Below are 25,139 nucleotides of genomic sequence, written 5' to 3'. Positions count from 1 at the left end.
AGGCGGTTGCATAGGTACACTGGCTATTGTAATTAATAAAGGCATCCTTTTAATGTAAAAGATCCAATGTGAAATAGATATACATATAGCAGCTATAAAATTTAGAAGCAGATATATATATATAATATTAGAAAGATTAACCTTTCTCCAGTAAATAGTTTTTGTTTTGGTTGTAGATCTGTTTCCAGTCTAAAGTAAATTGAAATAACTTTTTAGAATCTTAAATCTATATATATGAAATCGGCGAAGAACTACGTAAGAAACACACACATCGAATGTAGATTATTATACTAACGCATACAAAATGCATAAATATTTGGAATCTTTTAGCAGATTAGTAATAGTAATAGAATCATCAAGGTTCCTTTTTGTGAAGGAAAAGGCAAAAAGGGAACTTACCCCCGGATTCAGGAACAGATCGAGGTGGTTGTGCAACAGGACTTGGTTCTGCTGATTGCCCAGACAGAAGTTCTGCAGGAACTCGTGGGCCAGACACATGAGCTCCTTCATCAGCTCGTCGTCCTTCTCGTCGTACGGATTCTGGAGGAGATCGAGGACGACGGTGTGGACGCCAACATTGCGGAGCAGTCGTTGTTCATGCTTGCGTGGCTTGACCACCGAACCTGGACCGGAGGCAGTTACGCAAAATTTGTTCATGCGGATGAGAATCTCCTTGACCTTGCGGTACTCGTTTCGCTGCTCCTGCGACAGGGCGGCATTGTACTCCAGGCTAACAGCATCTCCGCCTGCGTCGGTGGCCCCCAACTCATCGGTGGCCTTCGCCTTGTACACCCACAGCTCCGACTTTTCCACGCTCTGGCGAAGGATGTCCAGATCGGACTTGATTTGCTTATAGGACTCCACGTCACTGTCCGACACCAGAAGTTGCACCTGAAAGCGGAGACGGAGGACATAGCCTGGTTAGTCTCAAACTGCCTGGTTAAGCGAGAGCTCTTCAAAATCATGGGTACATACAAAATCAAAAGATCGGTCGGTACGGTATGCGTTGTAAGTCCACTTTGTTAGTTGTGTTTTTTTAAACTAGATCATGAGTTCGATTGCGTGAATATACGATTATATTAGTATATATGGTATCGGATTAGTAAGGTCGAGTCTCGATTTAAAAAAGAGATAGAGAGTTAGCGCATGCAAACACAAGAGAGAAATGAGCATTAGATCAATTGGTTAGTTAGTTGCAAATTAATCTACATATTTAGCATTTTATATCTTTAATTTTATAAATTTTTACTTTATGATACCTACTGCTAACGGGTAAAACTACCTTAATAATTAAATGGAGCGAGCACCGATGAATAGTTAAATAGATGTGCGTTATGAATAAATATATAGTTCTACCGCTTGCTTATTATAGCTTTAGATATATCTCACCAGGACCACAAATATTGCAAAGATGATATGACAGCAAAATAACAATTAGCAACGCACCTGTCGAAAAGCCTGGAGGACCTCCTGGCGCTGACTGAAGTGCCGGAACAGAAGGTGCAGGGCACCCGACACCAGGGGAGCGTAGTCGTGCATGATCAGGTGGAGTAGGACACGCAGAAAAGTACGTCCGCCCTGGCCATCCAGGTCCAGGTTAGCTGCATCACTCCGCTCGCAGTCGAAGATTCCCTCCGCCTGCACGCCGATGGACTCCAGGTCGATGTTCTTCTGGCGGGCAGCGGTGGCGGCGGCTGCGGCAGCTCCGGCGGCCACAGACTCGGCACTATCGAGGGGATCGGTCTCATTGGAGCTGCCAGGCGTCTGCGGTGCCTGTTGTTGCGACTGCTGCTGACTTGCCTCATTGTTAGCGGCCGAAGCGGCCACCTCGGACTCGTCGAACTCCCGCTTGAATATGGAGAGCAGGCAGCTGATCCTATAGTCCAGACGAACGTCCAAAATGAACTGCAGTATCTCGATTATCTTCAGTTTGGTGTCCATCACCAAGGGATACTCCTTCATTAACTGGGAGACGGACTTCCGCTGCTGCAGGGAGATCGTGGGCGCAGCTATGGCCTGGCCCACTGATCCCAGGGCCAAAGATGTCATAACTGTGTTTATGTCCCCAATCGAGCGTAGAACTCCACCTTCAGCTGCAAGTTTAATAAGAGTGTAAGTAATCGAAGTTGAAGTAGTAAAAGTAAGAGTAAGATTTATCTACATCATATACTAATATGGTTAATCTTCATAAGAAGACACTCATTATTACAGATGGTTGTCACTTTAAAACCATTATCTTTCAAAGCTGGTAAGAATATTTGCCATTTACATTGAAAAAACGTTTCATACAATATACATAATATTTAGGGTACTTTTTACGGAGTTTCAGGCAGTTGAAAAGTCTTACCCTCTGTGTTAGTCTCCTCTTCGACAGCTTGTTAAGAGAAAACATTCGAGCTTAAGACTCTAAAGGTGTCATTATTTTAAGAATATACAGGACTTACAATCAATATCCGTGCTGGCAAAGGCACCTGATGAAGTATCCGAGACGCAGTCCAGGATGGACAGAAGCGTCTTGGTGAGTCTTAGAAGATCGCTAAAGCTGTAGAATCCGAAATAAATCAGATCCCTTGCGAGCTTAACAACCTGGAAAGGCAATGATCAGTTCCAATTCATATTTCACATCTGGGTTCAGACTTACCTCGAAGGTGAGTTTGTTTTGTTCTTGATCTGTGAAGAGCCACACCTTGGTGGCCACATTGCACAGGTAGTTCTCCACAAAGGCGATGGTTGTGTTGAACTTGGCGCGACAGGCTTGCTTGTTTTGATCTGGCTGCTGGTTCTTGCCATCGTAGCTGCATGAGGAGAGATATATAGCACCTCTAATCAAGCGTACTTCGATTCGTACTTACTCCTGTATGGACATCTTTGAGGGTATCTCGCTCCAAAGGCGGGCATACTTCACAGGTGTCACTGGTTCCTGGGGATCGCGATCCACGTGAAGGTGCAACATCAATCGGCAGAACGAAGCTCTCAGCTCGTAGGGCATGGTTTCATCCGACATGCATCTGCAAAAAAGTAAGGTTTGCAATGCCAGTTGCTCCATTTGTTTCCAGACTTACTTCAGGATTAAGTCAATATCCAGGCGAGGCGAAAGCTCATTTAGGGCCAAGTACTGGCGGTTGAGGCACATGTTGGAGAACAGATTCAACTGGTGGCGATAGTAGTTCAGAATAGCCGCCTCCAGCTCGCCGCCATCGCAACTGGCCAAATCAGCCATGGACCGGGATGTCTGCAAGTCAACGATAAAATATGGGTAATTACTAACTGCTAACTAATATCATATTCGGTTTTCATCTTACAAATTACACAACTTAAGTAACTGAAATTTGAGATGTATAAGTACCCACCGGTTGTCCCGTCCACTTGAGGTGGATTTCGTACTTATCCCCCGTAGATGGGCTGCCATCGTCCTCGTTCAGGCTGGCACTGTCCCAGGTGGTTGTGGTGGACGTGGACTGCACATCAGACCGATCCTCATCGTCGCCGGCGTCCTCGGCGAGCGTGGCCAGGCACACGTCCTCGGAGGTGCCCTTGTAGCAGCGTGCTGGGCCGGATCCGGTCCGCAGTGCCCTTACCTGCGTCTCGATCAGGATGTCCTTGTTCTTGTCGCTTAGCACGCTCTTGCAAATCAACTCCTGGGTGACCGCGATTGCCTTGCGATTGGACACGCACAAGTCTGAGAGGTAGTCGAGAAACCGCGAGTCCCAGTTGTGCATGTTCTTCCGCACCAGACCGACGAAGGTTTCAATTTCTGCGGCCGTTATGTGTTTCTCCAGCAGCTTTCGGTTGTTGTGCAGCAGGGCCGTGATGGTGTCCTCTGCCAGAATATCGTATCCGATCTGCTTCTGCATTAGGCCAAAGTGCTTGGCGATGTACTCCTGGTTCTTCCGGTAATCTTGTTGCGACAACCTCAGGATACGGTAGCACAGACGAAAGATATTCTTGTAAGGACTGTTCTTCGGGTCACTGAGCTCATCCAACCGCAGGAACGGCCCATCTCCGGCTGTGTGCTCTTGAAAAGGACCCTGTAAGATCTTGAACAGCTGCTTAAGGATGTACTGTTCGCGCAGCAATTTCTGCCGATCTCTGATTGGGTTCTTGATGGTGAATTCCAGAGCCTTTGTCTTGTTCTGTTCGTTCTCCATTCCGGCTATAAAGTACACTATATCCTGCAGCAGCGAGATCAGTGCCCGTCGCTCGTTGATAGAGATGCTGCCGTTGTCCAGCTTGCTGGTAACCGTGGCTAGCACTTTGCACGCGTCATTGGCAAAGTCCAGATCGCGAACCTCCACCGGGGAGACGGGAATCAGCGCAAAGGCCTCCTTGTCCTCCTTGATGGGTGAGCAGCAGACCATCGACATCACCGGCTTGTCGTCGTCGGCATCGATGGGTATTGAAGTGGCATGGACCCAGGTGTTGGAGCAAATGTGCTGCAGGCGCACATAGCTGGACTGTGGGACCAGACTGTCGGGGCGTGCCATTGTGGTGGCGTCCAGAACGAACACCGAGGCAATGTCCGCAGAATACGGAACGGACACGAGGCGGTACTGCTTTCCCTTGGGTTTGTCTGAAAGATATAACAATTAGGAATAGTTACATGTTATTTGGGACCAATGCCACATACCGTTTATGGTAGAGTTCATGGTGGAGCAGCTGAGGCCAGAGTCCTTGCTACAATCGCCCAAATGCAGATCGTGTCCTGATGCAGAAGTGGCAGACATCGCGCCGGCCGACACATCGATTTCCGCCTCGGCCGCCAGATAGTGTCCCGTAGCCAGGTGCTTGAAACGGTAGAGAGAGTTCCAATCGCCGGCACCGCCACGGCAGGAGTCGTGCTGAACCACCTCGATCTCCCAGAGCGCCTTGCTGCTGGTGGCCGCCGTGGCACTGGTGCGTCCGGTGGTGCGCAGAAAGACGTGGTACTGCTTCTTGTACTCGTCCATGGTGAGAAACTTTTCCTGCTCGGCATGGAATAGACGCACCACGTCGCCGCCCTTGAGGATGTGCTCCTGGTTCTCCTTGTGCTCCATGAACAGCGAAATCTTCCAGGAGGTCGACGAGTTCAGAACGTTGACCTCCTTGCAGCCGGGATTGTCGGGCAGTTCGTAGTTGGCTGCCACATGGAGGTTCTGCTGATCCGCGTTCACCGGACTTAGAATAACCTTGTCACCCACCACCACGTAATCGCCGATGGAGCGAAGCTTGTAGAAGGGCTTGATGTAGAACCACGAGCCCTCGTTCCCGTTGGCGTCCAGATAAACGCGCATGGCATTCTTCTCCAGCAGCGACGGCAGCCGCTTGTTAACTGTCAAGTATTTGTTGGACTTCAGATGCAGTAGCTGCACCACAGCCCGTCCATATTGGATTGAGGTGCCCAGCAGCTTCTTGTTCTCCGTCTCGTTTTGTTTCTTCTCGATCTCCGCCGCATGCTGTGAAACACAATATACATTTTTAAACGACTAAATATTATAGATATTCTTGAGCTTACATGCAAACGCTTGAGAAGATTGGGATCCGTATTGGAGCTGGCCGATTGCTTAGCTGCTTTCCAAAATTGTTTCTGCGCGGAATAGCGATTCATGGGGCATATTTTGATGAGGCAGTCTGCAAATATACCATAAATATAGTGAATATCAACTATAAGTTATCCCGTCTTACCCCTGAACTTCTTAGGCGGACAGCTGAGGTCTCCGGCCTCGGGACACACCACTGTGCGATCATCGACCAGGCTGGCGAAAGAAACCAGATGTTTAGTGCAGTGTTCAACAACAGGTGGCCCCAGGAGATGAACCTCCGGGCGGCACACTCGTTACGTCCTCGTTCAGCCGGGACAATGGTACTTACCCGAGTGTGCTCAAGAAACCGCAAACGCTGCCCTCCGCATAGAGGGACACAATGTCCCCCAAGTGCAGGAAGCTCGCCGAGCCAATTATATTGTCGCCCATGTCTGAAGCCCTCTGTGGGTTGGGGCTCGCGAAGGGATTGGAATCCAAGTCGAGGGTGCCGAGTGTGTACAGTGGCTGCCGCCAGGTGGCGCAACAATGGGTCTCCACCCGATGCTCCCCACGTCCCTGCGCCTGTTGCTGTTTCTCTGTTCGTAGCTGTTCCTGAGCTGGGAGCTATTGTTTGGAGGCGCAGTCGGTTACGCGAGTTAATTGCACTGATTTGTCGGCCTCGTTATGTCCTGCGGGGATTGGAAAAGGCAAAAGCAACGTGAGTTCGCTTACATCTCGGGGGAAAACAAAGAACGCTCTCAGGATGATTATCATTACATGAACGTGCGTTAAATGCATGTTTTAGCCATATATGTACTCTAAAAATGGTTATATTTTTATGAAATATATTAGCCCATTAAGTCATTTTCGAATAATATATGAATTAGGTAACGAAGCTCGCCTGTTCACTTAGTGACGACACGCACCGTTACTGTCTGATAGAAAAATAAACCACCGAGAGTTAATGGTTTCAAAAATAATCCAATTCCATTAGTGAATTAGCTAGACTTTATCTTAGTACATTAGATATCAGAAAATTTAAATTTCAAAAGTGTAAAAAAGTTGCTCGTTTGTTGTATCTGCATGTTAAGTCGCAGATCTCTAGTTTAATAATAACTGAGTTCATAGTTCATAGGGACATGGAAACGACACACCTAATGACTCCAGTATTTTCAAGGAAACTTATGTTTTCTAATATATTTCCATTTCGAGTAATATTACATTGTTTTCAAAAACCCACATTACTTCAAACCTATGTTGTTTCACACACAACAATTTCCGTCAAAGACCCTAAAATATTTATATCTAAATTCCTTAATTGATTCCCCGGCTGCACGCTAAGATACAAAAATGTCGCCAAATGCTACAAAGGCTTTCAGCCTTAGCTGGTTATAAAATATTAATGAAAAGTCGGTCAATCACCCCACATTACTTTGTATCGTGGGATACCCTGGCGTATGGGTAATATTTCCACCCTTGTCGAGACATCAAGTCGACTGCCTAATATTTCCAATAAACATTTCTCCTTGATGTCCGCATTCTGAGAGTGTACCAACTAAAGTTGTCACTTTTCACGATTTTTGTAGTCGACGCTTTTATGCTTTTTTTTATTTGCTATCCACCCATAATGGTTGTTCGGCGAATGGGAACAACAAATAGGAATGTACTTTGGCATATTAAGTCACAATAGAATGAGGCAAATGCTTCCATTGTTTGGCAAGTTCCATGGAAGCAAGGCATAAAAGTTTGTGCTAAGATTTTTGTTTGAAGGATTCCTGAAAGTGGTTCAAAGTTCTACGTCAATGTCAGGCTTTTATTTCCCACTTTTTTTGTTTAAATAAAACTTATGGCAGCATATGTGCAATTAAGCATAATATTCGAATTTCACATTTTAATTTGTTGCCCAAGGAATAAAAACAAAAATCTTCACTATGAAATTTCTGATTTTATAAAGTTCATCATATAAGTTATTTTTTATGATTGCTTATTTTTAAAAAGCATTTTATATATCCATTGATTGTACATTAACTTTATTTATGCTTAATTGTTGCTTAAATTGCTGATCTGTTTATTTTATATATTTCACTTAAAGCTGTTATTTATTCATTTATTTGTTGGTTTTTTTTTTGGCGCACCAAACTTACTCACTATTCCTCACTTTTTATTGTTCCAATATATTTGTTTCTGGTGATTAGATTGGCTTATGGGATATACTTCATGTGCATACTAATGAGCAGAGCACATGCTTAAGGAACGAACCCATTTGATTGCTGTGTGGTCCCAGTTAATCAGATTGATTGACATAACAATTACCGAAATTCCGACACAAACTTCAGTTAAGACAGGGGTTTTAGCCTCGAGAATTCTGGGTAAGACACCACCACTTCACCCGCGGAAATGAGAAATTCATAACTTCAGCATGGCATGGCACAGCCATCTGCTCGAATGTGATCATCTCGTTAGCAGTGATGGAGGGAAGCAGCTGAGTGAAGGCAGGAAACGAGGACCTCCACCTCCACCTCAACCTTCAGCGACAAGGACCATGGAATTTGGATGAAGGGGAGGCCATTCCAATCAATTGATTCTTGGGGCGCCGAGAATTTTCACATTCTCCGGATGACGCCTAAATCTGTTTGCCAACAAAGCAATTACGCTTGTATCACAATAAACTTTTGCCTAATCCGCGGCTGTGGCCATCGACCCACCGCTGTTCGGCAATTAAATCGAATTTATTCCGAATATAAATTTGGCCAACGAGCGCGTCAATCAAATTAGGCGCTGGAATAACAATAATCCGGCAGTTACCTTAAACAAAATCGCACTCAAAAAGTGGATACACACACGGGGCCCTCAGTAGCTGCGAGATATTTTGCCTATTTTTCGTTTTCGTTTCACAGTTTGCGGAAGCTGGCACAGCCAGGTTTCCGTGGGATCTGTTTTTCCAGGTGCACATTTTCAGCCCGACCAAGTAGCCAAACGGCCAAGTGGCCAAGTGGCCCACAAGCACTTACACTCTCTTTTTAATGTTCGGGCGTTGTGTAAACAGAAGGAACCGCGGAACTCTAACAAATAGCAAGCTGGGATGATTAATTGTGCGGATTCTGTGGGCAGCTCTTCGATTTCCATTTGCAGCAGCCCGAGCAACGAAAACGGTCTGCGAACACCGAGCGCTGGAGCGAAAATGTTGGCCCAAGTTCGCCGCAATCGGACCAAAAAGCTGGCCCTGAGCTTGCAGAAGCTTTTCCGCTTTTCCTCTTTTCATTTCGAGTGGAAAACGCAGCACTTTCGCTCAACTTTTCTTTTCATTCATGGCTATGGCTTCTCCTTGGGCCAACCCTTTCTGCATCCATTCGACATGCTTTACGCATCAGCGCTGCGAATTAGCTGGGTTAGTAGTGGCGCATTCGATAAAGCCACCTTTGTGCCTCCACTTGAGTGCATCTGCCTGCCATGGGTTTTGCCTTTTTGGCCCGGGCATGTGCAGATTTGATTTCACTTTCTTTCACCTCCGCCCCGAGTCTTTGGCTTAATGCGATTTCGCCCACCGGGTCAAGGTCGTCGGTGCGACTTTCGCCTGCAGCTCCAGCGAATGTGGGCCCCTCGACCAGCCCTTGTTTGGGTAGCAAAGCTACTACGAGTAGCTATGCAAGCATTTCATAAAATCTGTTTTACCTAGATTAGTTTGGCCTGGCAGTAAGGGAATGCGCTCTGCCGAAAACAATGCGTTGCATATGAACAAAAGCTTCACTTTCCGTTTTAAATTTTTTATGTTTTCTTCAGATTAAAAAATAAGATAAAATCAAGCGATTAATGTATAAACTGTTGCGTGAAAATAACATAGCACTAAGCTCTTTTATAACATTAAGTTGGGAGCGATTTCTAAATCTTATGTTAGCCCTTTCTGACAGATAATACAACTCATAGTTACATTGAGAAATCGACCCTTAAGATATCAGCAATCCTTATAAAGTGCTAAGTGATCGATATTTTCTTGCAAATTTCATTCTAGCATTTTTCAAATTTTTTTTCTGTGCAGCAATATTCATTATTAACTATTTCCTTGCTCTTAAAGTGTTTAGTGTAAGCCAATTTGTGAAAGATGCTTCCAAATCTGAATTTTGTGCTGATTAATTCTGGAATTTGTATGTATGTATGTACATATGTACATATGTATTTATTTATATTTTCAAATGTTTCTCAGAATTTCGAAATTCCATATTTGCTCTTTGAAAAGCCAATGTAAAATTCAATTAAATGTTTACATTTTCTCTTGGAATAACGATATGCAGATCTAAACGAATTAGATTGAGCTGAAACATTCTTATCGTTTGCGTTTAGTTCTTAGGTGTGTGTTAAATATAAAATATATTCTTAAGAATATAAGTAATTATATAATTGTATTATAAATGTCTTTCGAAAGAATTATTTGTACTTCACTTTGTATGTACATAACGTTTTTTTTTTGTTTAATTTACCAATTTAATTTCATTGTCAACATATAGCATGTACTGACCTAGCTCACTTTCGTAGTCACATTTATTGTCTTACGCGGATTGCTCGCTATCGGCCTGTCAATTTGGGCGATTTAAGCCAGTCAGGCGACTGCTAACGGCTCTAAAAGCCATCAGTTATCGGACTAACCGGTGCGTAAAGCAACGTTCGGCGGTCAAGCCGTATGAAAAGCTTTGAGCTCAGTCACATGCGTGGGAAATGCGAAAACAACGCGGCAGACAGCCACAAGTGGTTGGCATGCAAACAGATGCAGACGTCGATGTCGGCGCTGGCGTCGCGGCAGCAGCGCAGCGGCAGCGCCGCGGGCGGCGGCAGTCAGCTGACCGGAATCGCGTGCGGCGCCAAACAGCTGAGGGGCAGAGAGAAAACCGCTCTCCGGGAAGAAGTTGTTTACATGCCACAGCGCAGGCGTGGCTCAGCTTTGGGCCAGCTTGGAAAGCTCCTTCGGGGAGCTTAAAGCACAAAAGTTAAGGGATTTTCGGAGGAGCCGAGGCGACTTTTCAGTAGACGAGCAACGCGCAAAGCGCCACGTTGTCCTTCGCAGCCCCGGAAAAGCAAGGAAGGAAAAGCGGAAAAGCCTGGCGTCGCGTTGAGCGGGCGTCGAAAAGTAGGCAACACAGCTCCTGCTGCCTGCTGCCTGGTGCCACGGTGCGTATGCGAGATGCGATGCTGGGGCCAGTGAAATCCGATACGGAAAGCTCATTCTGGGCGAAAATTGTCAGTGAATCGAAATTAACAGAAATTTCGGAAATTCCACTAGTCCAACACAATTTAAAACAACCTAAAATTGTCAGTGAAAACAGGGGAACAAAGGGATAAAAGTTCGTACCGTGTGCGTGTGATAAAAGTTCCCTCTGTGTGTGTGTGTGGGTCTGTGAGAGTGTGTGTGCGCGCAAAAAGAATAGAGAAAGCAAAGCATCCCGAAGGAGTGGCACACAAAGTGTTTGCATAACTTAACTCGCGATAACCACCCACCAATAACTTGATTAAAGGCCCCGAAATCTCGACGAAGGCGCGGACTGAAGAAATGGATATGCGGAAAGGACATCCACGGTGGTGAAGTAATGCAATCAGTTTCAGGCCATGCTCGAGAGTCCGCCAATGACCCCAAATAGTTTTCAGTGTGGCGCTCGTCAATTGAGGCGTGGTCGCGCCAATCCATTTTGTCATGGATTCCGTCCAGACAGCCCAGTGTATCGTGTGTTCCGTCGTCGTTTGCGTCCTGCTCATCATCGCGGGCTTTGTCATATTCATCCTCAGTGTGTTTGCCTTTGCACCCCTCGTGGATAAGATGCAGCTCCGCCTTATAGAGATCAATGTGACCACCACGGAGAGGGATCCCATTCTCGATTACGACTATGGTTGAGCCGGAGGCAACACTTTCCCTGGACTTGTTCCCTTTTTGATTAAAGATTTCTCAAGAATTTCTGACTAAGGATTGACTTTGTACTCATTGTAAATATACTATTTTCCGTGTAGGTCAGTTAGTGGATGAGTTATAAATACACGTGTATAAGTGTCTCCTAATTAATATTTAATGTGGTAATTGGTTACCATAGGATTATCTAGTATAATAGATGATACGATATATGTATGCTAAACACAGGTATTTATTCAAATATTGCTTATAATATTATCAATACAACGTGTATTTGATAGGATATACATCTAATCCTCAGAAGCGACGAATATTCCCAAAGAACTCGAAAGTCCGTTGAGCAAACAAGAATATTTCTCGAATCCTTTCTCTTGTTGACCTACCTAAATCCAAATAGTTTCTCAAGCCCATCGAATTGTTGGGCATTAGGCACTTTAGCAACAATGAACCGAATGGGGAACTTCGGGGCAGTGAGCCACATCAATGTGCAATGCTTGAAATCATGCACAGAATGGCCCAATCCCGCCCTGCTCCCCCACCTCTCCCCATTTCCGGACTGTCATCTAGCCGACGGATTGGGACCCAGTGGAGCAAGGCGGAATACGTACATCTGTTTGGCAATTCGTGTGTGAAAAATGCTCCCGAAAATTGCCTACCAAGAGATGCGGCAAAGTACACAAAATATAAAATGGAAAATGGGAATCGCACACAAAGCGCCACGAATGTCGGAACTGCGAGGCAGGCGGAGGAGGGACATCGTCGACTTGGTTATTGGCTTATATGGGTTTCCCGGCTGAGCCGCACACACACGGCTGGACAACAATGAACAGTGAATGGGGAAAGTGGCAGGACGGGATTGGCATGGGCTGGAGCAGAAGGGATAAAGGTCACAGCAACAGGGCGTGAGTGCGAACGAACGAGTCGGTCGAAGGGCGACAGAGTTTGGTTCAAAGTTTCGGGCCCTTTTGTCAAAGCTTTTGTCTACGGTCGAGTCCTTGGAGAGTCCTCTGCCTGCCTGCCTGCTCCCTGCCTGCTTTCCAGATCGCACATAAAACAATTCCCGTCTACGGAGGGCAAATTAAATTATCTTAAATTGGCCAGCGGGAGAAATTACCCGGCCATCCGCCCGGCGACCTGATCGATATTGTCCCAATTGAGCTCTAACCGCTTTACGGCGGAGTCAAACAATCTGAACCCCTCTTGCGGTTGCATTGGCTGTTCATTGGCAACTATTGCTGCTTGGAATCGCTACCTGTGTGCCTGTGCGGCTGGATCCCAGGTTCGAAAACCACGGCAAATATTTTAGCGAGGCATCATCAAATGCGAGCCGCCGTCGAGCTTGATGCTCTCATTGTTGTCAGCCTGTCAGTTCGAATTACGCTGAAGCCGGCGAAGCCACCGCCCGCGGTTCCACCCACTGCTCCATCACCCTCCTCCGCCCCTCCATCATCAGCTCATGCGCCAGCGCCACATTCAATGGAGCCCGCAATCTGCAATCCCCGCACACGCTGCACCAACACGAAAATTGAATAAAATGCCGGCCATGGCACGTTCGCTATGTTAAATAGTTGAACAAAAACTCACTAGGGAAATTCTCCAAGGGCTCCGCCGACTTTGGAATGCCCTTTCCATTGAAGGAATTTAAATATCTTGCGTGCTTATATTTTGCTAAATATTTTCCATTTACATTAGTTCGGCGCGATTTCAGGTGCCCAATTCTATTCGTTGATTTATAGATTTAATTTTGAATTACACTATTTACATTTTATACTGCTTTCCCATGGAATACCCTAACCGCGCAACTCAAAGTTCATTAACTGGCGTATTAATGGACATGCGAAAATTCGAATGGCGAGCAAATCGAAGTGTGAAATTCATAAGAAACCTTGTCGAAAGTATAACCCATGTCTGATGACATATATACCACGTTTTTTATACATAGTTATACATAGTATAGTTGATAGTATATATTAAGTGTTTGTTCGATACGTTTCATTTGGGAATGGAAAGAGTGAGAGTAACAGTTTTCCTTGGGGAAATTCGGTGCGCTGTTCAGCCATCTGGATGCTGGGAGCTTTGAAACTGTGGAGGTCTAATCAACTATTTATGGGGATTAATAGAATATGAGTTCAGACGGACGGCGAAGTGCCAGTGAAGTGAGAATCCTTTAAGAATCATTTAACATGAGTAATGAGAATGCAGGGCACATGTGCTGAGCGCTCCTTTCACCAGTTTGGCCATTCATTAAAGGTCTGGGCCCTGTCTGGTGGCTCAAAGCAATTGAAAAGCCAAGAGAACTCGGCCCACCTGAGCAGAAAAAGCGTGCAGCACACAGATACTCACACACACACTCACACTCGAATGGCGCTGATGAGAGCGAGCACTCTGCTCCTCATCCAGTCCGCTTCATTGATAACACCCGACCTCCGCATCCAAACACACACACACACACTTAATAATTGCAGCCAAGTGGGCTGTGCTCATCGGATGGGCGGAGGGCGGGCGCTTATATTTTATTTACAGCTCCAGAATGTCGCTTACACAATTTGCCTGTTTATGTTAATTGCCGGCGCTCCCAGGCGCCAACCCCGCCCACTTTTCTGCCCCCCTGCCGCAAAATCCCCACCAGCTGCTCAATTCAGGTGCAAATTATGCACATGCTCATGGGAAGCCCACATAAATTGGAGCAAACACACGATTGTGGTCAAAAAAATAAGCATGGCTGAGAATCCCCAATGTGTTTTACTTATTCAATGTGATATCTTTGTGGTCAGTTTGTCTTAAATCGACTTATGCGAGTTAAAATTGTGATTATTGATTTGATAATGATGATTATTGATTATTGATATTGATTAAAAATCATTTTACAAATATGCACGAACGTTATCAGTTTCTCATTTTTAAACTACATACATAACAAAAACATATTGCAAATTTTTTAACTTTTCAGATGATATCTTTAGTACTTATCGTGGTTAAAGAGGAAATAGTTGTCAAGTTCCAACTTTTTTTTAATATTCATATATAATTGCACAAAAACATAATAATCAAATCAAATTAAATACTATTCCGAACTAGCGTTTAAAAATTAAAAGCCGCTTGATCAAAGTACCCGCAAATGACATCTCAATTGACTAGTTATCTTCAATAAATGAAACTCACTGCACATACTATCTATTAGTTCCATTAATTTTATAATTTAGTAATTCGTTTGTCATTATAATGTGAATATAATTGATCGTAATTGTGTGATCATAGGCCCATTAACCCAATCTTGATTACATGCAAATCAAGAAGTAGTGAAGTGCGCTCTTTCAATTGCAACAAAAAACTTGGCCAGAGAGCAATTTGGCGATGAAAGGCCATCTTTTTACCCCAGGCAATTAAATGGAAATCATCGCGTGCAGCAGGCTCAACACGTCCACTATTTCATTCCCCTCCCCCCTTTTTTTGAATCCCTCATCTTGCCTCTCACTCTATCGCTCGCCACCTGCCCAGTCAACACCAACAACAATGTGGCGCTTAATTAAGCACGCGTCGCCCAGTCAGCATCTCTCGCTCTCTCTCTCCCTTTCGCTCTTTCTCTTTCTCTCGCTGTCTGCAATCAAGATTTGTGCACTGAGAGAAAATATCGACATAGAAATATATAATTTCTAGTTCCCGAAATCTCGACATTCATACGAACGTGGAGACGGGCGAACATGATCTCGGCTAGTAATTCTGATCAAAAATATATATACCCTGTAGGTTCAGTAACGATTCCTTGTACGAGTAGCTATTACATATTTTTGAACGAATCCGGTATACCCTTTTACTCTACGAGTATAAACGAGTTTTAATTATGAGTAAGTTGCTTAGTAATTTGCTATATAAACATTGCCATTTGAACAATTTTTGTATAGCAACAAACAATCCTTATCACCACAAAACAATTTTGCAAAGCATTAGGTACACATATGGTGAGAGGTTTGAGTTGGGTTGATTTGACGGATTTGTTTCCCTAAGGATTTATGTAAGTTTGGCTTGTTAGTTCATTTAAGTACACAGCTTAGTAGTGTAAAGGAACATGTGAAAATGTAAGTAAAAGAACACAATCAGTGCTGGCATGGAACCCCCGGTAAAGCAATGTCTTCAATCAGTCGGATTTATGTGATTTTTCCCTTGCATTTTCTTTTCGTGTAAGCAACAAGTATTTGCCACTGCAACGTAATTGAATCACAGCGCATTTCTGGCCCTTTTGATTTGGTTTACTGTCAATTATTCAGCGAAAGCAAGAGGCAAGAACGAAATCAAAATCAAAATCAAATGGAAACGAATGGCGAGGGCGTGACTGCTAGATAATAGCTATCGCGGTAATTAGCCTATCGGTTCGGTCGCGATAGGCTTATTGCCTTATGACCAACTTAAATTGCCGGCAAGCCCTTCGGGAAACCAGAAAAACCAGTAACTGGGCTCGATTGGCAACAGGTTGTCGTTGTCGTTGTCGTGGGATACTCACCGCAGAATGTGAAAATATCCTTTGTACAGATGTGCCACTGTATGGTGATGGGTATTGAATCATCCGTCGATAGGCGACGATCGTAAATCGAATTTGACTTTATATTTATTTTATTCAAATTCAAACACTCGCGGGCACTCGAAAGAACTTAATATATTTTCACCTTGAGTGCGCGCACTTAGCCGCGGAAAAGAGAGAATAACAATAAGTGGGAACACGGCGAGGAGGGAGAAGAAGAAGAGCGCCAGAAACCACACACAATAACAATAACAATGCCGGGGCAGCGACGTCGGCAGAGGCGGTTTTGTCAATAAGAAATAGCCGTTAAAACACGCGACAAACAATTCCGGCTGCGAGAAAGAGAGGCAGCATGCGAAACAACGTCAACAATCGGCTCTCCCGGCCCCGCGATCCCGTTTACCACCCACAAGCAGCGCAGTCGCAGCGCAGCAGCAGCGCGGGCAAACAAAACGATTGTCGATTTCTACGCACTTTTCCAGGCACTTTTCCCACTCACGCACACACACCCACACACGCTCGTCGCATTCAGGCCAACAAATTGAAATTAACCAGCATTTCGGGCATAAATTACGCGCTCGAAGCGTACGAAAATGCAATTTTCCAGGGCGCCGCGTCATGCGCGACTTCGTGTACCGTACCGCTCAGCTCCTCCGTCTCCCTCACTCCAACGAAGTGCCAGCGCAGCGCAGATAAGGCGGACCGACGCGGAAGAACCCAGCGAAAACACGTCCGACTGAAAGCGCGGTCGAGCAACAAGTGTTCGAAAGCCGTCGAACCATATGATCGATTAGTGTGACCGCGCGAAAAATACTAGTTAGCCGTTAATAGTGGTATAACTGAGATCTTAACTATTTTATGCACAGATATATGACAGTTACATGTTAATTGTTAAATTTACTATTGTCAAGGAATGGCATAAACAAGTGCAGAACCATATGATAAATTAGGTGGGAGCGCAGGGATGAAATACCAACTCACACTAAATACTAGTCACTTACCGTAAGCATGGTAGCAACAATCTAGCGATTCAAATATTCATAACTAATGTTGATATGGTGACCGACGATTAAAATCTTCCCATTTCTTCACTCACATACTTAGATTTTACTTCTAAGCCAAATTAATGCCTATTCAAACAATAAAATGGTCACCCTAACGATCTTGCGTTGGTGTTCATTTTTTTAGCGATCTGGCAACACCGCATATGTAACAAAACTTAGCGCGAATTCAAAGATCTGTTCTTTCAAAAATGCGGAAAATGAAATGCAAATGGGGATAACTTTCAGAAATCTTGTCTTCGAGCATTGGCCTTGCTGCATTGGTGAATGGAAATGGAAATTGGCATTAATATGCGGCATCTCCCCTTTTCGACTTGCAGAAAATGCTGGATGTTCGCTCGAGAAACCATTGAAATCGTCGCACAAAACACCTCGTCTATCCTCCCCCAGAAACTATAGACTTCCGCATCATGGCTGTGGCTGGGTTTGTTTTTTGCCGGCCATTGTTCGGGCTCGCAATTGTTCTCCTGGTGGCGCCAATTGATGCCGCCCAGAGGCACACTGCCTCGGATAATCCCTCGACGTACAACATTGGCGGCGTACTGAGCAATTCCGACAGCGAGGAGCACTTCAGCACCACAATAAAGGCAAGCCCATTGACTAACTGGATGCTCCACTTATCCGAATGCGATAATCACGCTTTCCCATCCAATCGCAGCACCTCAACTTCGATCAGCAGTATGTGCCGCGCAAGGTCACCTACTACGACAAGACCATCCGCATGGACAAGAATCCCATCAAGACGGTCTTCAATGTGTGCGACAAGCTCATCGAGAATCGGGTAAGTCGGTGGCCAAATGCAATTACCTGCTCATTTCCGACCACTCCTTCATCGCTTGAAGCTGCACACATACTCGTATCTGTGTTTAACCCGACCTGGTTCGATTCATTTCCATAATTCAAGGGGAAATGATTCGGAAATGGGATGATGACAAGCGGTAATGCGCCAGCAGATTCCAATATCCATGAGCTAACCAGCTGGAACGCTTGGAGCGAAAGAGTGCTTAAATGTGCAAATTTAACTATAATTATATCACTTAAATGCCTTATGTTGTTATGCACCTGGCTTGCAGAAGGATATATTGATAGGAGTTGGGCTATCTTAATTATCTTAATAATTGTTGATGGTCTTAAGTTTAACTTAGTGACTTATAATATTGTCTACTATTTGGCTGCATTTTAATATAAACGTTATAAAGTAATTTGTCACTTATTCTAAATATTTATTAATAATATTACAAACTGGATACAAATGTAAAGAACTATTCAAATGAACTAAGTTGGTTTCACTGCCCAAAAAATCCTAATGACGAAGAGCACTTCGGCGCTTAAAGTGCTCCCTTCAGTGTGAGACTTCGTCACTTAAAGCTGAAACACTTTTTGCCGCCAACTGGTTGGCCTGCCATTTTGATTATCTTTGGCTTGCATCCATCACATTCCCCGTATTATGCCACATTTATCATGAGCGTCTCTGTCGCTGCGGGATGCCATCCCAAGCAGAAGCCCACGCCCACTGGACCGGGTCCAAATCAATGAGATGTCTGTTTCGGGGCGTCATCGTTTGTCATCATTAATGTAGGGGTGAATTTATCATGTCAGGTCCCAAAATGCGCGTCCATTGCCAACCTTTCATTACCCAAAGGAAACAAATCAACTGCCATTGACTCCATTGAATGGAGGATCTGAAAGGTGCGTTTCGAAACTGTAGCATTCGGCCTGCAATCAATGTTAATTTGAAGTACATTTGTATAAAGTCGACAAGTATCTTATGATGCTGTAGCTCAATCTACGAATTCATTATTTTTGCCATTAGTATTCTCAACCTTATGAATTCGAAACGTATCTTATTTCGCTTCGGCATTTGAACGCCCTCTCGGCGGCATTTACACTTCCGATTCTCATCCACCCATCCATCGCCGGGAGACCTCCCTCTTGGCATCCTCCCATCATTGCTTATTTCCACTGATTTGGTTCTCCGTCCCCCGATCCCCGGCACCCTATTCTTTTCCATCCGCAGGTGTACGCCGTAGTCGTTTCGCACGAGCAAACCTCAGGTGATTTGTCGCCGGCGGCCGTGAGTTATACAAGCGGATTCTATTCGATTCCCGTCATTGGCATCTCCTCGCGGGACGCGGCCTTCTCCGACAAGAACATCCACGTCTCCTTCCTGCGGACGGTGCCGCCGTACTACCACCAGGCGGATGTCTGGCTGGAGATGCTCAGCCACTTTGCCTACACGAAGGTATGTTCCAGGGTCACCCATCCATAGATGCTCAGTCTGTGGCTGTGGCACCTGCCCCCCGAAATGCTGCTCCCAAATTTGACTTATTGACTTATTGAGTTGTTCCGTTATCTGCTCCGCTGGCGACAGGTAATCATCATCCACAGCTCCGACACGGATGGCCGGGCCATCCTGGGTCGCTTTCAGACCACATCGCAGACCTACTACGACGACGTGGATGTGCGCGCCACCGTGGAGCTGATTGTCGAGTTCGAGCCCAAGCTGGAGAGCTTCACCGAGCACCTCATCGACATGAAGACCGCCCAGTCCAGGGTCTACCTCATGTACGCCAGGTGAGTTCCTCCGATTTGCGTAGGTAATGTGCTCCTAATTAGTACCACCGATAGTGACGTTTGCAGTTGGTGTTAATCATTTACCACTGCTATCGTCACTCGATTAAATAATCAAATATCACCTCGTTGGATTTGGTGACTTTCACCTAAGATAATTTAGCTTTACCAAGAAACCATAATAAATAGAATTAGAGCTAGCAAAAAAAGAAAAGATTCCTAATTAAATCAATAAATATATGAGTTGGAGCTTTCGAACTTAATATTTTAATATTTAATATTTGCTGGGCAATGACATATGCGTATGGTTGTCAATCTTGATGCATTTCTTACTTCGGATGACTGGTTAATTTTAATTCTCCAGCCCGTCAGTCAATTGTTGTCAATTCAGAATAAAATGATTTTATGTTGCGCTCCGTAAATTGGTGTCAATGGAAAAGCGGCGTACACAAGATTACTGAGATTGAATTCCAGCATGGGCGTGCCTTGGACTAACCAACTGGTCGTTTTCATGCAATGGAGGCAACGATCTAATAGCCATTTACATATGTGTATTATTACTAATATTTTATATGTGGGATGGTTTTTTGCTTAGTTTGCTAAGCAGAGTTTCCTAAGGAAGGTCACTTGTTTCTGGTAGTAAACACCATAAAGTAACTTCCGTCCTGTGGTTAACTGGGACAGCTGGTGAATTCTGGTGGATAGAACTGGTTGCTCTACTAATGAATAAATAACTTTAGTAACTTTAGCCTTCGAATCTATGGAATATGAGACAGTTAAGAAAATAGATTAGTTAGATTCTTGATTAAATTTTTTATCTAGATTAGATTCTTGCTTCTAGTTTTAAAGTCCCGTTAAAAGTCCGTAGATTGTGATTTGGTCTAGCTTATAAAGGAGCTCATTAGTGCTCTATATTAATCATGAAAGACATAAACACATGAAATTTCGATATTATAATTATTATTATCGCGTTTTTTGTACCTTGCATTAATCCATAGCACGGAGGACGCCCAAGTAATCTTCCGCGATGCGGGCGAGTACAACATGACCGGTGAGGGTCACGTGTGGATTGTGACGGAGCAGGCGCTGTTCTCCAACAACACTCCGGACGGAGTGCTCGGTCTCCAGCTGGAGCACGCACACAGTGACAAGGGGCACATCAGGGTAAGTGCTAAGTCCGTCCGCTCCAGAGATCCCAAGTATATATTTGGTAAACTGGTAACCAACAGGACAGCGTTTACGTTTTGGCGTCGGCCATCAAGGAAATGATTTCCAACGAGACCATTGCCGAGGCTCCCAAGGATTGCGGCGATTCGGCCGTTAACTGGGAATCGGGTGAGTGACTCTGAAGTGATCATGGTGCTCTAAAGTTATTGTCATCCCCAAAACATCCGACAGGCAAGCGACTGTTCCAGTACCTCAAAAGCCGTAATATCACCGGCGAAACGGGTCAGGTGGCCTTCGATGACAATGGTGACCGAATCTACGCCGGCTACGATGTGATCAACATTCGGGAGCAGCAGAAGAAGCACGTGGTTGGAAAGTTCAGCTATGACAGCGTAGGTTACTTCTTTTATCTTCGAAGCTATCAAAACATAATCCAAATGACCGAATGAACAGATGCGGGCCAAGATGCGGATGAGGATCAACGACAGCGAGATCATTTGGCCGGGAAAGCAACGTCGCAAGCCCGAGGGCATCATGATTCCCACCCACCTGAAGCTGCTGACCATCGAGGAGAAGCCCTTCGTCTACGTGCGGCGCATGGGCGACGATGAGTTCCGCTGTGAGCCGGATGAGCGTCCGTGTCCGCTGTTCAACAACTCGGATGCCACAGGTTGGTGCTGCAACTCCATTGACTACAAAATCGATGTAAACTTACCCTTTCCGTCGACAGCCAACGAGTTCTGCTGCCGCGGCTACTGCATCGACCTGCTGATCGAGCTGTCCAAGCGGATCAACTTCACCTACGACCTGGCCCTCTCGCCGGATGGCCAGTTCGGGCACTACATCCTGCGGAACAGCACGGGAGCGATGACGCTGCGCAAGGAGTGGACGGGCCTCATCGGGGAGCTGGTCAACGAACGTGCCGAGTAAGCGATGCGGGATCCGCCAGCATGCGACTCCTCCTACTAATCCGGACTTCCATTTAGCATGATCGTGGCACCACTAACCATCAATCCGGAGCGTGCCGAGTACATTGAATTCTCGAAGCCATTCAAATACCAAGGCATTACAATACTCGAGAAGAAACCGTCACGATCGAGTACTCTCGTGTCTTTCTTGCAGCCGTTTAGTAACACGCTATGGATCTTGGTAATGGTGTCGGTCCATGTTGTGGCGCTCGTGCTCTACCTGCTGGACAGGTGAGTGAATCCTGGGTCTAACCCATCCCATACCCCCACCAAACCACAAAAACCCACCCAAGCAAAAGTGAGGCGAAGCAGAGGGCTGCTGCATTGGACGGTTGAATGGCACCCCGACCAGCTAATCCCCGCCTGGAGTGGCCTGCAGATCCGGATCCTATTAACCACACGTTTCAATTCCTAATTTCCGAACTCAGATTCTCGCCGTTCGGACGCTTCAAGCTCTCGCACTCGGACAGCAACGAGGAGAAGGCCCTCAATCTCAGCTCCGCGGTGTGGTTCGCCTGGGGAGTCCTGCTGAACAGCGGGATTGGCGAGGGCACGCCCCGGAGCTTCTCCGCCCGGGTGCTGGGCATGGTCTGGGCAGGATTTGCTATGATCATCGTCGCCTCGTACACCGCCAACCTGGCCGCCTTCCTCGTGCTGGAGCGGCCCAAGACCAAGTTGAGCGGCATCAACGACGCCCGGCTGCGGAACACCATGGAGAACCTGACCTGCGCCACCGTCAAGGGCTCCTCCGTGGACATGTACTTCCGTCGCCAGGTGGAGCTCTCCAACATGTACCGCACCATGGAGGCGAACAACTACGCCACCGCCGAGCAGGCCATCCAGGATGTGAAGAAGGGGTAACGATTGCTTCAGGCCGACGATCCTTTTCGTAGCTGAGCGTAGCATCGCATGTCATCGCACCACTGTCCAGATCCAGAACCAGACTACAACTATACTACTACTACTACTACTACTACTTTTACTCACTCTCCAAAACGCCACCTTCAATTCAATTCAGTCCACCTAACGCCACTGTCTCTATCTTTCTCTGTCTCTCTATCTCTCTTGCTCTCTCTCTGTTTCGATCTATTAGATATTATATGATATGTTTTGTAATCGTTAGCGGTATCGTGTTCGTGTTGGTCTTGCCCCCGTAATATCCGCCCCTATACCATCTTGTATTTCCATATCTTAGCATCTTTATGTCTGAAGTCCTTGCAGATCGTTTAAAATATATATCAATATCGTATTTTCATTGGTCTGCTTAAATTATAACTAAAAATTTCGTAGATTTTACATTTTCTTATTCAAGTTAATTAGTTAAAACTGTCATTTTATGTACCCGTTACTCGTAGAGTAACCAGATTGGTTGAAAAGTAAGAGGTAATAGCCGATTCGATCTGTCCGTCCGTATAAACGTCCTGATCTCGGGAACTTAAAAAGTGTGAACATAATCACACATCTCTTTAATGAAAAAGTAAAAGATATTTTTTATAAGTTTACTACGGATATTAGGAACAATCCTTAAAAGCATCTGCAAGGGCAAGGCAAGTTTCGGCACTCGAAGCTAGCATATCTTTCTAGTTTCTTGAACGTTTCTTCCTACATGTTGTAACCCCCTCCATCCAAATCCAAACTGGTCAAGCAATAACAATAACGTCCGATTGTGTCCACAGCAAGCTCATGGCCTTCATCTGGGACTCATCTCGGCTGGAGTACGAGGCCTCCAAGGATTGCGAACTGGTTACTGCCGGAGAGCTGTTCGGACGCAGTGGGTACGGAATTGGACTGCAAAAGGGTTCGCCCTGGACGGATGCGGTCACGCTGGCCATCTTGGAGTTCCACGAAAGTAGGAGTTACACATGTATACCATTGGACGGCATCTAATGACTTTTCTTGCAGGCGGTTTCATGGAAAAACTGGACAAGCAGTGGATCTTCCACGGACACGTCCAGCAGAACTGCGAGCTCTTCGAGAAGACGCCCAACACTCTGGGGCTTAAAAACATGGCGGGAGTGTTCATACTGGTGGGTGTGGGCATTGCCGGCGGCGTGGGCCTGATCATCATCGAGGTCATCTACAAGAAGCACCAGGTGAAGAAGCAGAAGCGCCTGGACATTGCCCGACATGCGGCGGACAAGTGGCGGGGCACCATAGAGGTGGGTACTCGACGCAGTCTCGAGATGATCAATGTGAGTAATTACATTCCTCCCCAGAAACGAAAGACTATTCGTGCCTCGCTGGCGATGCAGCGACAGTACAACGTGGGCCTGAACTCCACCCATGCCCCGGGCACCATCAGTCTGGCAGTGGACAAGCGCCGGTATCCTCGCCTCGGTCAGCGACTGGGACCGGAGAGAGCCTGGCCAGGAGACGCCGCCGACGTTCTGCGCATCCGTCGGCCCTACGAACTGGGCAAGCCTGGCCAGAGTCCGAAGGTGATGGCCGCCAACCAGCCGGGAATGCCCATGCCCATGCTGGGCAAGACACGGCCCCAGCAGAGTGTCCTGCCACCTCGCTACTCGCCCGGATACACCAGCGATGTGTCGCACCTGGTCGTCTAAGTTAACATTTTGCCAAAGCGGCTAGAACTTAGAATCAAGTATTATCATTGCTCAGCCCATGGCGATAGCCAGCTAAAGAGAATTTAATTGCAGCAAATTGATTGTTATCGCTGAAAGGAATGGCCAGGACCAAAAAAGGACGATTAGCGTAATCTCACACAACATTTATGTAATTTTTGCATTGTTCCGACGTTGGTCCTGTGCGATTTTCTGTTATATCAGAGTCTAGGTGTATTATTGGATGGTCTATTAAGTTTTTGTAGTTTTCGACGGATTTATGTGAGGTGCTGGAGGTAGTTTCATTTCAATCTGAGTTCACGCTGTCAATGTGCATACTGTTTCCCCCAACTACTATATCTCCGCTTTAGCTTTTCTCAGCTTTTTAATAGAACTCCCATGGAAAAGAAAAGATACATATATCGATTAATGCATGACCAGAATCTTTCAACAACACACAATTCACCACAAAACCCACCCATTGTTGCAAGTCGTATACCAAAGTCTATTCTCATCCAAACCAATCTCAAACCCGATTTTGGATCTGGGCATAAGTTTGCCTCAACTGAAAGCTCCGATAGCCTGTACAACTATACAAATTATATTTCGTCTTGAAAAAAGAAGCTTGAAAAACCTAGATTTCATCGATTGCAATAGTGGATACAGAATCCAAGAAAGGGCAATTCCCAGAAAGCAATTAACTAGACAAAATAAATTAAACTGAAGGAAGCTTAAACGAAATTTTTAAACAACAAGATTATATATTATATGTATACATAACATATGGATAAGATTCAGTGTGAAAGTTAACAGCATAAATGTGAAGCATAAGAAACGAAATTCAAGAACAAACAATATTTATTAGTGGAATTTGAATTTTAAATGTTTTGCGTGTGTAAACCGTTTA

The 25,139-nt window shown here is 45.5% G+C and overlaps 3 protein-coding genes across 4 annotated transcripts in view; 2 read left to right on the top strand and 1 right to left on the bottom strand.

Annotated features, from left to right (window-relative positions):
- The window catches only part of LOC117144259 (inositol 1,4,5-trisphosphate receptor), a 22,294-nt gene extending 5,645 nt beyond the window's left edge, over positions 1-16,649 (bottom strand). The window contains exons 1-12 of the mRNA XM_033309357.1: positions 15,887-16,649; positions 5,848-6,187; positions 5,662-5,732; positions 5,492-5,607; positions 4,628-5,432; positions 3,351-4,570; positions 3,063-3,232; positions 2,853-3,008; positions 2,642-2,795; positions 2,445-2,586; positions 1,447-2,093; positions 400-891 (exon numbers count right to left, since the gene is read on the bottom strand). Coding sequence (XP_033165248.1) covers positions 400-891; positions 1,447-2,093; positions 2,445-2,586; positions 2,642-2,795; positions 2,853-3,008; positions 3,063-3,232; positions 3,351-4,570; positions 4,628-5,432; positions 5,492-5,607; positions 5,662-5,732; positions 5,848-5,948 — 4,074 coding nt within the window. The 5' untranslated portion in view covers positions 5,949-6,187; positions 15,887-16,649. The remainder of the gene's footprint in view (positions 1-399; positions 892-1,446; positions 2,094-2,444; positions 2,587-2,641; positions 2,796-2,852; positions 3,009-3,062; positions 3,233-3,350; positions 4,571-4,627; positions 5,433-5,491; positions 5,608-5,661; positions 5,733-5,847; positions 6,188-15,886) is intronic.
- On the top strand, positions 10,434-25,139 carry LOC117144262 (glutamate [NMDA] receptor subunit 1). Of its 2 annotated transcripts, XM_033309361.1 has the most exons (16): positions 10,434-10,658; positions 17,286-17,552; positions 17,624-17,746; positions 18,983-19,207; positions 19,337-19,539; positions 20,535-20,700; positions 20,766-20,871; positions 20,935-21,095; positions 21,157-21,373; positions 21,434-21,629; positions 21,690-21,902; positions 22,100-22,528; positions 23,348-23,520; positions 23,574-23,830; positions 23,888-24,273; positions 24,329-25,139. In XM_033309361.1, exons 2-15 carry the CDS (start codon positions 17,376-17,378, stop codon positions 24,233-24,235), a joined length of 2,994 nt encoding a protein of 997 aa, XP_033165252.1. In that variant the 5' UTR covers positions 10,434-10,658; positions 17,286-17,375; the 3' UTR covers positions 24,236-24,273; positions 24,329-25,139. The 2 variants fall into 2 exon arrangements, with proteins under 2 accessions (XP_033165252.1, XP_033165251.1); XM_033309360.1 differs by having other exon boundaries at positions 23,888-25,139.
- On the top strand, positions 10,697-11,528 carry LOC117144263. Its single transcript, XM_033309363.1, has 2 exons — positions 10,697-11,071; positions 11,126-11,528. Exon 2 carries the CDS (start codon positions 11,179-11,181, stop codon positions 11,374-11,376), a length of 198 nt encoding a protein of 65 aa, XP_033165254.1. The 5' UTR covers positions 10,697-11,071; positions 11,126-11,178; the 3' UTR covers positions 11,377-11,528.

The sequence above is a fragment of the Drosophila mauritiana genome, chromosome 3R (genome assembly GCF_004382145.1).
Source record: "Drosophila mauritiana strain mau12 chromosome 3R, ASM438214v1, whole genome shotgun sequence".
In the NCBI taxonomy this organism is placed as follows: Eukaryota; Metazoa; Arthropoda; class Insecta; order Diptera; family Drosophilidae; genus Drosophila; species Drosophila mauritiana.
Note: the sequence above shows the minus strand (reverse complement) of the source record. Positions and strands in the feature narration are given on the sequence as shown.